Source organism: Emys orbicularis, chromosome 1 (genome assembly GCF_028017835.1).
Source record: "Emys orbicularis isolate rEmyOrb1 chromosome 1, rEmyOrb1.hap1, whole genome shotgun sequence".
Classification (NCBI taxonomy): domain Eukaryota; kingdom Metazoa; phylum Chordata; order Testudines; family Emydidae; genus Emys; species Emys orbicularis.
In genome coordinates, this window is record NC_088683.1 from 370276713 (window position 1) to 370291686 (window position 14974).

The 14974-nt window shown below is 46.8% G+C and overlaps 1 protein-coding gene across 1 annotated transcript; it reads left to right on the top strand.

Moving 5' to 3' along the window:
• The first annotated feature begins 4126 nt into the window (after positions 1–4126).
• Positions 4127–5074, top strand: LOC135892861 (olfactory receptor 52E2-like). The gene has a single exon (XM_065420641.1). The coding sequence runs from the start codon at positions 4127–4129 to the stop codon at positions 5072–5074; it is 948 nt and encodes a 315-aa protein (XP_065276713.1).
• Positions 5075–14974: the final 9900 nt, after the last annotated feature.

Sequence of the window (14974 nt, forward strand, 5' to 3'; positions counted from 1 at the left end):
TTTTTGTGGCTCTTTTCTGCATCCTCTCCAATTTTCAACATCCTCTTTGAAATGTGGAACCCAGGTGCAGAGTTAAAATCCTTCCCCTGTTCCAACTCACCACTCTCCTGTTTAGGCATCCAAGGATCGCATCAGCCCTTTTGGCAACAGCATCGCACTGGGAGCTCACGATGAGTTGGTTGTCCACAATGACCCCTAAATCCTTTTCAGCATCCCTGTGTTCCATAATACAGTGCCCTAGTCTGTGGGTTGGGCCTGCATTCCCTCTTCTGAGAAGCTTAACTTTGCATTTGACTGTATGAAAATATGTTTGCACGGGCCCAGCTCACCCAACTCTCCAGATCAATCAGTATTTCTGCCCTGTTCTCCTCACTGTAACCACTGTGCCAATCTTTGGGTTGTCCGCAAATCTTATCTTCAGTGATTATCTATTTCCTTCCAAATCATTGACAAAAATATTGATTAGCATCAGCCTAGAACTGATTCCTGCAGAATCCAACTAGAAAACCATCATTTCCTGACAGTGGCCCATTGACAACTGCTTTCTGAGATCTGTCAGTTAGCCAGTTTTTAGTCCATTTAGCATTTCCATATTTTATAGTGTTTGTTTTTTAATGCGAATGTTTCCCCCTATTAAATAAAATGCCTCAGAGAAATGGAAGTCTATTGCATCTGCACAGTTCCCTTGATCAACCAAATGTGTACTCTCAGTAAAGGATGAAATCAGTTGAATTTAACAAGACCAGTTATCCGTATTTTCCATAAACCATAGAATCATAGAACTGGAAAGGACCTCAAGAGGTCATCAAGTCCAGTCCCCTGCACTCATGGCAGGACCAAGCACCATCTATAACATCCCTTACAGGTGTTTGTCTAAACTGCTCTTAAAAATCTCAAGTGATGGAGATTCCACCACCTCCGTAGGCAATTTAGTCCAGTGCCTAACCACCCTGACAGTTAGGAAAATGTTCTTATTGTCCAACCTAAATCTCCCTCGCTGCAATTTAAGTCCATTGCTTCTTGTCCTATCATCAGAGGTTAAGGAGAACAATTTTTCTCCCTCCTCCTTGTAATAACCTTTTAGGTACTTGAAAACAGTTATCATGTCCCCTCTCAGTCTTCTTTTTTCTAGACTAAACAAACTCAAATTTTTCAATATTCCCTCAGAGGTCATATTTTCCAGGCCCCTAATCATCCTTGTTGCTCTTCTCTGGACTCTCTCCAATTTGTCCACATCTTTCCTGAAATGTGGCACCCAGAACTGGACACAATACTCCAGTTGAGGCCTAATCAGCACAGATTAGAGTGGAAGAATTACTTCTCATGTCTTGTTTACAACACACCTAATAATACATCCCAGAATGATGCTCGCTTTTTTTTCAACAGCGTTACATTGTTGACTCATATTTAGCTTGTGGTCCACTATGACCCCTACATCCCTTTCTGCAGTACTCCTTCCTAGGGAGTCATTTCCCATTCTGCATGTGTGCATCTAATTGTTTCTTCCTAAGTGGAGTACTTTGTATTTGTCCTTATTGAATTTCATCCTATTTACTTCAGACCATTTCTCCAGTTTGTCCAGATCATTTTGAATTTTCATCCTATCCTCCAAAACACTTGCAACCCCTCCTAGCTTGGTATCATCTCCAAACTTAATAAGTGTACTCTCTATGCCATCATCTAAATCATTGATGTAAACATTGAAAAGAACCGAACCCAGAACTGATCCTTGTGGAATCCCACTCATTATGCCCTTCCAGCCTGACTGTGAACCATTGATAACTACGCTCTAGGAATGGTTTTCCAACCAGTTATGCACCCATTTTATAGTAGCTCCATCTAGGTTGTATTTCCCTAGTTTCTTAATGAGAAGGTCATGTATCAGAAGCCTTACTAAAGTCTAGATAGACCACATCTACCACATCCCCCTACCCACAAGGCTTGTTACCCTGTCAAAGAAAACTATCAGGTTGGTTTGACATGAATTGTTCTGACCAATCCATGCTGACTGTCATTTTTCACCTTATTATCATCTAGGTGTTTGCAATTTGATTCCTTAATTATTTGCTCCATTATCTTATCTGATACAGAAGTTAAGCTGACTTGTCTGCAATTCCCTGGGTTGCCCTTGTTTCCCTTTTTATAGATAGGCACTATATGTTCTCCTTTCCAGTCTTCTGGAATCTCCCCTGTCTTACATGACTTTTCAAATATAATAGCTATTGGCTCAGATGTCTCCACAGCCAGTTCCTTGAGTATTCTAGGATGCATTTCTTCAGGCCCTGGTGATTTGAAGACATCTAAGTTGTCCAAGTAACTTTTAACTTGTTCTTTCCCTAATTTAGCAACTAAACCTACCCCATTTTCACCGGCATTCTCTATGGCAACCTTCTTCGTGAAAACCGAAACAAAGAAGTCATTAAGCACTTCTGCCATTTCCACATTTTCTGTTATTGTTTTTTGTGGTTGACTGGCATTAATTATGTTCCTAGACCTTTTTTTGGAACTAATCCCATACCAGTTTTTTTATTGTTTCCTAACCTTGTCAAATCCTTTAAAAAAAAAAAAACTTTCATTTTTTAAAATACTTTACATTTAACACAGTATTGTCCTGTATTTGCCTTGGGGGTGGGGGAGCTTTGCTGATGCCTGATCGCATACTTCTGGTTCCAAATGAGATGTGTGGTGGATCGATCGGTTCGTAACTCTGGTGTCTGTAACTCTGAGTTTCTACCATAGATGCTGTTTAACTTCCTCCTTGACTGCTACTGAACTGGAAAGTACTTAATCATTGCATATGATACAAGAACAAAACTATTTTTAACACTTCTACCTTTTCAGCTACATTAACATGTTTTCTTTCACCATCTAGGAATTGGCCTAAACCTTTTATAGGATTTCTTTTGCTCTTTATATACTTAATAACTTCCTTTTTGTGATTCTTAGCCCTACCAACTGTGGATTTTCCCTGATATCTTTAACATCCATTATCAATTTTCATAACTTCCAATTTCTATTGCTTGCTATTTTCTATTTTTCCCATTTGTTATATATTGCTTACCACCCACCCACCCACCCCGAAATTGCTGCCTTCATTTTGCCCCTGAAATGGGCTTTTAGAAAAAGGTTTGCACTTTCTTGACTGTGGAAATGTGGCTTTTTAACTATCTAATAAACTTTTCTTAAATGATTCGCAATTTTCCATCCAATTTTTCTGTCTAAATTTTTGCTCCAAAACAGTTTTGCTGATAATTTGCCTGTGCTCATTAAGTATATATACATGGTACTGGTTCGGAATTGTTTATTTTGCTCTCCTCTATCATAGGCCCTGTTAGACTCTTCTCTAAACTAAACATTCCCAAACTGTTCAGTCAGTCTGCATATGTCAGCCTCCCCAATTCATATAGCCTGTTTCAAAAATCCCCTTTCTATCTGCTAAATCGTTTATAGGGAATGGATGGGCAAAACTGAGCACGTGTCCATAGCAGGTTATTCTCCATCCCATACCTTAGACTTCCTAACATTGTCTTTGTTTTGGCTACAATTGCGAGTGAGTAGGTGTTTCCTTGGAGTTGCTATCAATGACACACAGGTATTTTCCCTGAGCTGTGCTCTAGTTGGGATGTATCCCCCGGCACATGTCTTGGCAAAGATTTGGGGGTTTTTTCCACTCTCAATTTTTGAGCAACTGGGTGAATGGGGAACTACCTACACCATGGACTCTCTAGCCTGAGTTTCATTGAATTAAGAAACAACGATGAATAACCAGTATCCACACTCGTGTTTCCTGCTGGTGCCTATTAAGATTTCCCACACCACAATGTGTAGGAATTACTGACACAAGGAGGACCATAAAATATGGAATTGGCATTAGTAGGGTCAGTTCTTCATAATTCATTTCTCTGAATAATGACAATGTCATTTTTCAGTGTGTGAAGAGCGACCAATCTGCTTCCCCCATGAGAACAGCCTCCAGTAGTGCATGTAGTCTCATATTAATACTGTCTCTCCATCCAGGCATTTTTACTGCAACCATCACTCTAGACCCTGGGCACGTACAGGAAGTCAGGGGAACATACGGTACATGCAAGAGACACTGCTCTGCCTCAGAGTTGGACCCTACTGCATGTCAGAATACAACACAACCGACTTCACCAGCCCCTCCACCTTCATCCTGCTGGGCATTCCTGGCCTGGAGGCAGCCCACGTCTGGATCTCCATCCCCTTCTGCACCATGTACACCATAGCCATCTTTGGGAACTTCATTATTCTGTTCATTGTAAAGAGGGAGCTGAGCCTCCATGGGCCCATGTACTATTTCCTCTGCATGCTGGCTGTCACCGACTTGGTTCTGTCCACGTCCATCCTGCCCAAAACGCTGAGCATCTTCTGGTTCAATTCCAGGGAGATCGATTTCCGTGCCTGCCTCACCCAGATGTACTTCATTCACTCTTTCTTAGTGATGGAGTCTGGGATCCTCGTGGCCATGGCTTTGGATCGTTACGTGGCCATCTGCAATCCTCTGAGATATTCCACCACTCTGACAAACATTGTGGTGGTCAAGATTGGCCTGGCTGTGGTGTTGCGTGGCAGCACAATAGTTCTGCCCTATCTCCTTCTGGCTAGGCAGTGGCCATATTGCAGAACCAACATCATCCCCCACACGCACTGTGAACACATGGCCGTGGTGAAGCTGGCCTGCGCCGACATCCGCATCAATAGTTACTACGGCCTTTTTGTTGTATTCTCTGTGATCTGTGTGGATGTGTTTCTTATCGCCATGTCCTATACTCAGATCCTCAGGGCCATCTTCAGCCTCCCCACAAAGGATGCTCGGCTCAAGACTTTTGGGACCTGCAGCTCCCATCTCTGTGTCATCTTAGCCTTTTATAGCTCAGCTCTCTTCTCCTCTCTCATGCACCGGTTTGGCCACAATGTTTCCCTGCATTTCCACGTGCTGATTTCCAACGTGTACCTCCTGGTGCCCCCCATGGTAAACCCCATCATCTATGGGGTGAGGACCAAACAGATCAGGAGCAGGGTGCTCCGGATCTTTGCTCATAAAGGGACCTAAATTTTTCTCCTGGTGCTCTGGCTCTGCAGAGCTGGCTGGTGACATGCTGCTGGGCCCTCTTCCATGAATCACTGACTGGACAGTCAAAGTGACATTAAACCCTTTCCTGATCTTACTGTGCTGTGTCAGTGTGACAAACTGGGGAATTGGTCTATGTAGAACTCATTGGGTTGCCCCCTTTCTAATTGCTTGTAACTGGATCCCAGAGACCCCACATATTCCCTCAAAGCCCCTTCCACTTTTGCGCCTTTTCCCCCAAAGCTCTGCCTCTCACTCTCTCCTCTCCTCCCCTCCCCCATCACTTGGTGGATCATCTCTACCTTCCTCCTCCCTAGTCCTCCCCAGCTGGGCTCCCTCTGCTCCGGGGCTGTGATGGGAGCTGCTGCAGCCTGACAAGGAGCCTGCGGTTTGTGCTGTTAAGACACAGCGCTGGGGCTGACAGGCCAGTCAGGAGCAGAGAGGGAAGCCAGGAAGCTGCATAAAAGCAACTGAGGGTTGGGAGCAGGGCTATGTGGCAGGTGGGCGAGATTGTGCATCATACAGCTGGTGGGCTCTAAACCTCAGGTAAAAAGTTCTGAGGGCAGAGACCATTGTGTGGCTTATTTCTTTAGCTTTCAGCTCCCTTTTTCTCCTCCTGGCTGGGGGCCTGTAGCAGGCAGGGTCCCTGCAATGGGGATGGGCTGGGAACCCTTTGCCCTGAGCCAGGCCTCGGGGGCAGGGCAAGGGATGAGCTTTGAAGCGAGGAGGACAGCAGCTGAGAGAGGCGGAAGATCAAGCCCCTGTGTTAGCTGGGAAGGTGGGATGCTGGGCAGAGGCTGGGGTGGCTGGGGTAGCTGACAGGGAGGGAGATAAGCCAGCTATTTACACACGTACATGGCATCTTATCAGGAACTACGGGGCACCCGTTTCCTAGGGCTGGAAGTTGAGCGGTGAAGGTGAGCCTAGCATATACTCTGCATGATGCTTTTTATCACTGAATCTAGAAGCTCTTTATCTAGGTTGCTAGACACTGCATAGAGGCCAATGATAATAACATAGGAACGGCCAGACTGGGTCAGACCAAAGGTCCATCTAGCCCAGTATCCTGTCTTCCGACAGTGGCCAGTGCCAGGTGCCCCAGAGGGAAGGAACAGAACAGGTAATCATCAAGTGATCCATCTCCTATCACCCATTCCCTGCTCCTGGCAAACAGAGGTTATGGACACCATCCCTTCCGATGTGCTGCAAGGAACCAAATCAGTGCAGCGTGCCACTCTGCGGTAGCAGCCCACTAGAAATAATAATCATCAGCTCTGCCAAAGTCACCCAGCGAATACATGGCAGATCTGGTCCTCTTCACTCCCAGCTCACTGGTCTCTGCTGATGCCTTATCTCTAGATATCTCTAGACTAAGCTTGATAAGTTTATGGAAGGGATGGTATGATAGGATAGCCTACTTTTGGCAATTAATTGATCTTTGACTATTAGCGGCAAATATGCCCAACGGCCTGTGATTGGATGTTAGATGGGGTGGGATCTGAGTTATTATAGAGAATTCTTTCCAGGGTGTCCGGCTGGTGAGTCTTGACCACATGCTCAGGGTTCAGCTGATCACCATATTTGGGGTCGGGAAGGAATTTTCCTCCAGGGCAGATTGGCAGAGGCCCTGGGGGTTTTTCGCCTTCCTCGGCAGCGTGGGGCACGGGTCACTTGCTGGTGGATTATCTGCACCTTGAAGTCTTTAAACCATGATTTGAAGATTTCAGTAGCACAGCCATAAGTGAAGGGTTTGATACAGGAGTGGGTGGGTGAGATTCTGTGGCCTGCGTTGTGCAGGAGGTCAGTCTAGATGATCATAATGGTCCCTTCTGACCTTAAAGTCTATGACTCTATGACTCTAGTTAAATGACTTGGGCCAAACCCTCAGCTGGTGGTAGTGGGTGCAGCCCCGCTGAAATCAGGGTAGATTTCCTCACTCGATAATCAAATGGAGAGAGAGCACTAGGCCTCTGTGATGTTGCATGGACCGTATGAGCCAGGTCTGAGAGAGACTAAGCAAGGGATTGGCAGCTAGGGACTCATGGATTATGTTCCCGGCTCAGAACACTCCCCTTCCTGCTGCCTCAGTTTCCCCATCTGTAAAAGGGGGATACCCTCTGTGAGTAGTGAGCATCTTTCAGTGGTGTCCATTTGTCACCATGCCTCAGTGGTCCACAGCAGAGGATGCCAAATTCAAGACAAACTGCTGATAAATAGGGCAGACGCACCCCAGAATGGTGGTTATTCTATCATTAGATTATACCAAGCCAGCAACAGAGGTAAATTTCTGTCTCACCAGTCCAGTGTTCCCTCTAATTTTTCCCACCCAAGTGGAGAATGAGTTTTGTTATGTGCAGCAATATGATGGTGATGTGTGGGGCTGAGGGTTGGGGTTTGTGGGGTGGTGGGCACTGGCTGGGGGTGCAGGCTCTGGGGTGGGGCCATGGATGAGGGGCTCATGGGTGGGGCAGAGGGTTGGGGTGAAGAGGTGTGAGGGCTTCGGCGGGGGGTGGGTGGGGGGGCAGAGATGAGGAGCACAGGGCTGGGGCAGATGGTTGGGTGTTTGGGGTGAGGATTCCGGCTGGGGGTGCAGGCTCTGGGGTCGGGCTGGGGATGAGGCATTTGGGGTTCAGGAACATGCTCTGGGGCTACGTCAGGGACAGGGGACTCCCCCCAGGTCTCTCTCCCCACAGCAGCACCTGGGCTGGGGGAGAGGAGATGCCCTTTCCCCACTACGGCAACTCTGGGCCTGGGGCTGGAGGATAGGCACCCCTTCCCAGCAAGTGCAGGCCGGGGCTGAGTTCAGGCCAGGAGAGGGACACCTTGGCCACAGCTGGGTCCAGGCCAGGCCACCCCAGCAGGTCCCCCAGGAGGGTTCCCAGAGCACCTGTGTGGTGCTAAGAAGGCTGCTGCGCAGCCATTGTGCAGCTTACAGGGAACTGCACTGGTTAAGTACTAGCCAAAAATGCAGCCTCCTGAGGCATCCCAGCCTTTGGATCACCGACCGGACACCGGACTCTGTGAGGGTTCGGTCACAGAGACCCCCTTGGGACTGTCACCTGATGTGCTGAGACTGCCTGTGAGCCCGTTTTCCCGGCCAGTTTGGGACTCCAGAACCCTGTGTTGTGGAGCCAGACATGCTAGACAAGCTTAGCAAGTACTCCTGTCTCCAGCACCCAGACACCCAGCTCCCAATGGGGTCCAAACCCCAAATAAATTTGTTTTACTCTGTATAAAGCTTATACAGGGTAAACTCATAAATTGTCTGCCCTCTATAACACTGATAGAGAGATATGCACAGCTGTTTGCTCCCCCGGGTATTAATCACTTACTCTGGGCTAATTAATAAACAAAAGTGAGTTTATTAAGTATAAAAAGTAGGATTTAAGTGGTTTCAAGTAATAACAGACAGAAAAAAAGTAAGTTACTAAGTAAAATAAATCAAAATATGCAAGGCTAACTTAATTCACTAAGGATCTAGTTACAAATACTAACTTCTCATGCTAGGTGTTATCTCAGGTACAATCCTTTTCAGACCAAAGTTGTAGTTTATGGCCTGGGTCCAGCAATCACCCACACCCCCATAGTTACAGTCCTTTGTTCCAGTTTCTTTCAGTCATGTCTTTGGGGTGGAGAGGCCATTTCTTGAGCCAGCTGAAGAACAAATGGAGAGGATTCCAGGGCCTTTTACATTCTCTCTCTTGTGGGTGGAAACCCCTTTGTTCTTCTGTGCAAAATCACAGCAGCAAGATGGAATTTGTAGCCACATGGGCAAGTGACATGTCCATGAATGATTCAGTTGCAGGCCGACGCCATTGTTTACATGTTAGTTTGTATGTTCCCAGGAAAGCTCAGATGTGGATTGGTGTCTCCCAAAGTCCATTGTGAGTTAAATACTTATGATTTCTTGAATGTACCCTACACCATATGTTCGCCAAACCTCCCTTATGTGTTTCCTATAGCAAACTCTTCAAATACAAGCATAGAGCCAACGCTCATAACTCCAGATCTAAAAATGATTCATGAATATATTAATCCTATTTGTATGCAGTAGATCATAATGTTTGCAAAGATATGTTACATGTCATATCTAGCATAAAGCATATTCCAGTTATGTCATATTTACACTCATAAGCATATTTCCATAAACATATAGAGTGCAATGTCACAGACTCCATGATGAGCATTTAGTGAAAACCAATTTCAACCACATATAGGGTCCTTCCAATCCTAGGAGATCACCCACATAGCCAGGCCAATATATAACTCAGATCTTACCTAATGGTCATGCTGCTCCTAATCCTCCTCTGCCCTGTGCATGGAATTTTACTGTCCCAAACAAAGCCCACAGCCTCTGTTTGTGGAAAGTTATTGGCCCAAGATGGAGTTCATGGTCACGTGAGCATATAACATGTCCTCACATGCTTTGATGACTCACATTGTGAGGGATAACTGTCCTTGATGGGCCATCAACATGTAGTTGTGTGGCCTTAATTTAAATTCTACCTGGTAGGTGTTACCCATGAGCACAACACATGTGTAAGATATCAGTACAGTGCCAATAATCAGAACTTCGACACAAAGGTGATATATGCATGCAAATAGCATAGTCTTACATAGAAAATAGTAACTCACCCAAGGATTCTGAAGGAACTCAAATGTGAAATTGCAGAACTACTAACTGTGGTTTGTAACCTATCATTTTAATCAGCTTCTGTGCCAAATGACTGCAGGATACCTAGTGTTATGCACATTTTTAAAAAGGGCTCTAGAGGTGATCCCAGCAATTACAAGCCAGTAAGCCTGACGTCTTTACCGAGTAAACTGGCTGAAACTTTAGTAAAGAACAAAATTGTCAGACACATTGATGAACATAATTTGTAGGGGGAGGCGTCAACGCTGGCCGATGGGGTCGCAATGCCACTCAAATTCGCAGCAACTATCAAAGGTTGTGGTTTCTGCAACCAACCCACAGCCAGCAATTTTCTTGCAAGCGGATCTATGAATGACTCCAGGAACGTACAGCACTCGAATGGGCTCCTAGAGTTCATGACCCTCGGAAAACCCTGCGTGGCTTTTAATTTGTTTGATAATAATGAGCTTTCCCCATTGTCTCCACTTGCCTCTGGCCCGTCACCCTCCCCAGCCCTCTCGGGGCACCATATGCCCAGGGAGAGGAAAATCAGGGGACTGTTTGTCAGTCTCACGCTCCCTCATGAGCTGCAGATGCGCAGGTGAGGCAAAAAACCTGCTGGGATTCCACAGCGATGGCTATAAAGCTCCCTGCCCAGCGCTCCTCCAACACTTCACAGAGACTCTCAGAACACCTCCGGCAGGCCCGGGCAGCCCCTGTCTGCTGAGCAGGAGCTGGGTGAGTGCAGGGCTTTGGAGCCCAGAAATGGCCCTCGTCAGCAGCACCTGCCCCACATAACAGCCCAGAGGAAGCACAGAGCTGAGACAGGTGAGGGGGGATCCTGCAAGTTGTTCCAGGCCAAGGAAGCTGAGATAGGGGAAGGCTTAGGGTTTGGGGAGACAGCTGTGAGAGACACATGTCTGGAAGATTGGTCTGCAGGAAAGGTGCTTAGCTTGGAGGAAAAAAGAACAGGAGTACTTGTGTCACCATAGAGACTAACACATTTATTTGGGCATAAGCGTTCGTGGGATAAAATCCACTTTATCGGATGCATGCAGTGGAAAATACAGTAGGAAGATATATATACACAGAGCACATGAAAGATGTGTGTTGCCATGCAACTATAACAAGAGTAATTAATTAAGGTTGGCTATTATCAGCAGGAGAAAAAAAAAAACTTTTGTAATGATAATCAGGATGGCCCAATTCCAACAGTTGACAAGAAGGTGTGAGTGGATGGGTCATTACACAAAGTAAAAACTGTTTCCCCATGCTATTTTCCCCTACTGTTACTCACACTGTCTTGTCAACTGTTTTAGCCCACAGAAGCTTATGCCCAAATACATGTGTTAGTCTCTACGGTGGCACAAGGACTCCTCGTTTTTGCTGATACAGACTAACACGGCTACCCCTCTGTAGCTTGGGGGAGCCTCACAGTTTCATTCCCCTTTGACTGCTCAGAAGGGGCAGGGTTATTCAGTGGGGCTTGGCTGGGAAATGTGAATTCAGTGTGAATTTCCCTCTCTCACATGGTGATGTTGCCCTGGATTTAAGGGATGTATACACCCCCAAATGTGATCAAACTAATTGCAACACTATTGTGTGCACTCATCCATTATGAATTATTAAAATAGAAGAAAACATAGTTCAGGGTTAATTTGAAGACAGGCTTTCAGAAGCAAGGTCATAAGTACCGGCAGTTTTTCCTAATCAGTATTAAAAAAAGTAAACAACTAAAAATCATAAAAAAATGTAAATAAATATCCTTAAGTCTAGATGCCCCTAATAATAAAAGTGTATTAACAAATTTAAAAAGCAATAACTATGACCTGTATGTTTTGTAAAAATTAGTTATAAAAAGTTTAAATAATGAAGTGTACTTGGGAGCAGTCCTCGGGACCTATCCCGGGAGAGACATTTTCCTGACGTCTTTACTCCTCGGCAGGGAGGCATTTGGCCAGCGCTGATCTGTCGTTCATTACTCAATACCATCTCAAAATATACGTAAATATTTGGGCTGTTCTAAACGTATTGCTTATGTCAGTGTGTGTTTAAATCTAATAAACAGCAGTGTTAGACAAGAGCACGCTGACTTGCCTTACTCCTCGATCAAACAGAATCTCAGAATTCCTGTGAATTTATTCCTTACAGCTCCTGAAGTGAAATAGTTCAGTTGCCCCAGTTAAAATAACAGGAGTACTTGTGGCACCTTAGAGACTAGCACATTTATTAGAGCATAAGCTTTCGTGGGCTACAACCCACTTCTTCGGATGCATAAGCTTTCGTGGGTTGTAGCCCACGAAAGCTTATGCTCTAATAAATTTGTTAGTCTCTAAGGCCTGGTCTACACTAGGCTTTTATGTCGAATTTAGCGCCGTTACATCGAATTAACCCTGCACCCGTCCACACCACGAAGCTATTTAGTTCGACATAGAGCTCTCTTAAATTCGACTTCTGTACTCCTCCAAAACGAGAGGAGTAGCGCTAAATTCGAAATGGCCATATCGAATTAGGCTAGGTGTGGATGGAAATCGACGGTAATAGCTCCGGGAGCTATCCCACAGTGCACCACTCTGTTGACGCTCTGGACAGCAGTCCGAGCTCGGATGCTCTGATCAGCCACACAGGAAAAGCCCCGGGAAAATTTGAATTCCTTTTCCTGTCTGAGCAGTTTGAATCTCATTCCCTGTTTGGACAGCGTGGCGAGCTCAGCAGCACTGGCAACGATGCAGAGCTCTCCAGCAGAGATGGCCGTGCAATCTAATAGAAGGAGGGCCCCAGCATGGACTGATCGGGAAGTCTTGGATCTCATCGCTGTGTGGGGCGATGAGTCCGTGCTTTCAGAGCTGCGCTCCAAAAGACGGAATGCAAAGATCTACGAGAAGATCTCTAAAGCCATGGCAGAGAGAGGATACAGCCGGGATGCAACGCAGTGCCGCGTGAAAATCAAGGAGCTGAGACAAGGCTACCAAAAAACCAAAGAGGCAAACGGACGCTCCGGATCCCATCCCCACACATCCCGTTTCTACGAGGCACTGCATTCCATCCTAGGTGCGGCCGCCACCACTACCCCACCACTGACCGTGGACTCTGAGGATGGGATATTGTCCGCGGCAGGTTCCTCGTCGGACATGTTAGCGGACGGGGAAGATGAAGAAGGAGATGAGGAGGACGAGGCAGTCGACAGCGCTGGCACCGCTGATTTCCCCGACAGCCAGGAGCTCTTCATCACCCTTACCGAGATCCCCTACCAACCGTCCCCATCCCTTACCCCGGAGACAGAATCAGGGGAAGGATCAAGCAGTGAGTGCTTTAAATATCTAAACATTTATTTTTACAAGAACTGGAATATTTATAATATTAACAATGGCTGTTTATTAAAGTGCTTAAACATGTAAACAATTATCTGCAAAAAAACTGGAATATTTACAATAGTAACAAAGGGTTTTTCATGATTTGTCTGCCTTAGGCTCTTCACAATTTAGTCCCAAGTATTTAAAATTTTTTTTACAATGTCCGGTAAGTCATGATTATGCTGCCCAAGACGCTCCACTCTTTAGTCCCAGTGCACCTACGCGAAAATCCGGTCAATATGGCTGGGGATGGAGGCGAAATCCTCATAGGAGAACTCCTCGTAGGTCTCATGAAGGTAAATTTCCAGCCTGTTCATCAGGTTCCTGGGTAGGGCGATCTTAGTGGGCCCTCCGTGGTAGGACACGTTACCGCGCCACGACACCATCAGATACTCTGGTATCATCGCCCTGCAGAGCATAGCGGCAAACGGCCCTGGTTTCTGAAGGCTTTCTCGAAACATCCTTTCCCTCTGGGACTCCGAGATCCTCAGCAGGGTGATGTCGCTCATTACGCCCTGCTTTGAATTAGGGAGGGGAATGTTAGTATTGGGACTGCTTTACAGCCACGCGGTGGAGGGAGAGGGGCAGCATACAGGGATCTTTCCCTGGAACAGCCGCGAGGGGGTGGGACAGGGGCATAGTTCATGCTGTCCTGATTGCTGGCAGCAGAGACTGGCATTGCTTTCAATGTGAAAGGAGGCCAGTGCTACTAGTACAGTTTTAAGCAGCCAGAAGTCTACGGCTTACCATGATTGCACGCTACAGAAGTTCAGGTGTCCTGCCACGCTTCTCAGATAACTGCAAGACCACTGCAGGACCCCAGGCACTGAAGGCGATGGCCGAAAATTCGACCTTGTCCTGAGTGCGCATGTGAGAGGTGCAGTGCATGGTCTTGTTCACAGAGAAAGACTAGGTTCTTTGTACACAACTTCATTTATCTGTCTCAGGAATTCACTCCATTTTTCCCATTCACACAGACACATCTGCGACTGTCTCCCAACCCAGCCTGTCAGCACAGTCCCAGAGGCTAGCGCAGATTAGGAGGAGGAAGAAGAAGACGCGGGAGGACATGTTCTCAGAACTAATGAGCTGTTCCCGAGCCCAGGCAGCCCAGCAGACACAGTGGAGGGAGAACTTGTCCCAAATGCACCGAGCAGTCATGGAACGGGAGGAGAGGTGGCGTCAGGAGGACCAGCAGGCTACTGAAAAGCTGCTTGGACTTCTGAGGGAGCAAACGGACACGCTCCGGCGCCTTGTGGATGTTCTGCAAGACCGGAGGCAGGAGGACAGAGCCCCGCTGCAGTCTATCTCTAACCGCCCTCCCCCGCCACCAAGTCCCACACCCCCCTCACCCAAAGTACAAAGAAGGAGGGGCGGCAAGGGCCGTTAAAACTTTCAGTCAACCCCTGCAGACTGCTCTAGCACTAGAAGGCTCTCATTCCCCAAAATTTTAAAAGTCCTTTCCTACACACCTCACAGAAGCCCCCGTGCAAGTTTCAACCCCCACGTTTCATGTCTGGTTCATAATAAAATATTCGTTTCTGTTAATTACTGTTTCCATGATTTTATTTTGGAGGAGAGTCTGTCTGAACGAGGGGAAGGGGCATGGTAATTGGACAGGACAGTCACCTTTACCAGGGTACAGAGGCGGGGTCAGGTCCAGGATCAGGACACATACCCAGTGCAGTGACTAGTGACCCTGTTCAATCTGGGAGGTGGTTTTCATGTTCTGTGGGGGGGGGGGGGTGTTGCTCTGTGACTTTGTGGCGGGGGAGGGCAGTTACAGATCTAATGCATCACAGAGCCCCGCAGCAGGGGAGCTGTAACCCTCCTCCCCCTGCCAGACAGTCACATAGCCGACACATACACGCTGTCCCGCCCAGGAGGGCTGGCAGG

What these genes read in the sequence shown, in the direction of transcription:
- LOC135892861 (XM_065420641.1), top strand. Translation starts at nt 4,127, where the DNA reads ATGTCAGAATACAACACAACCGACTTCACCAGCCCCTCCACCTTCATC.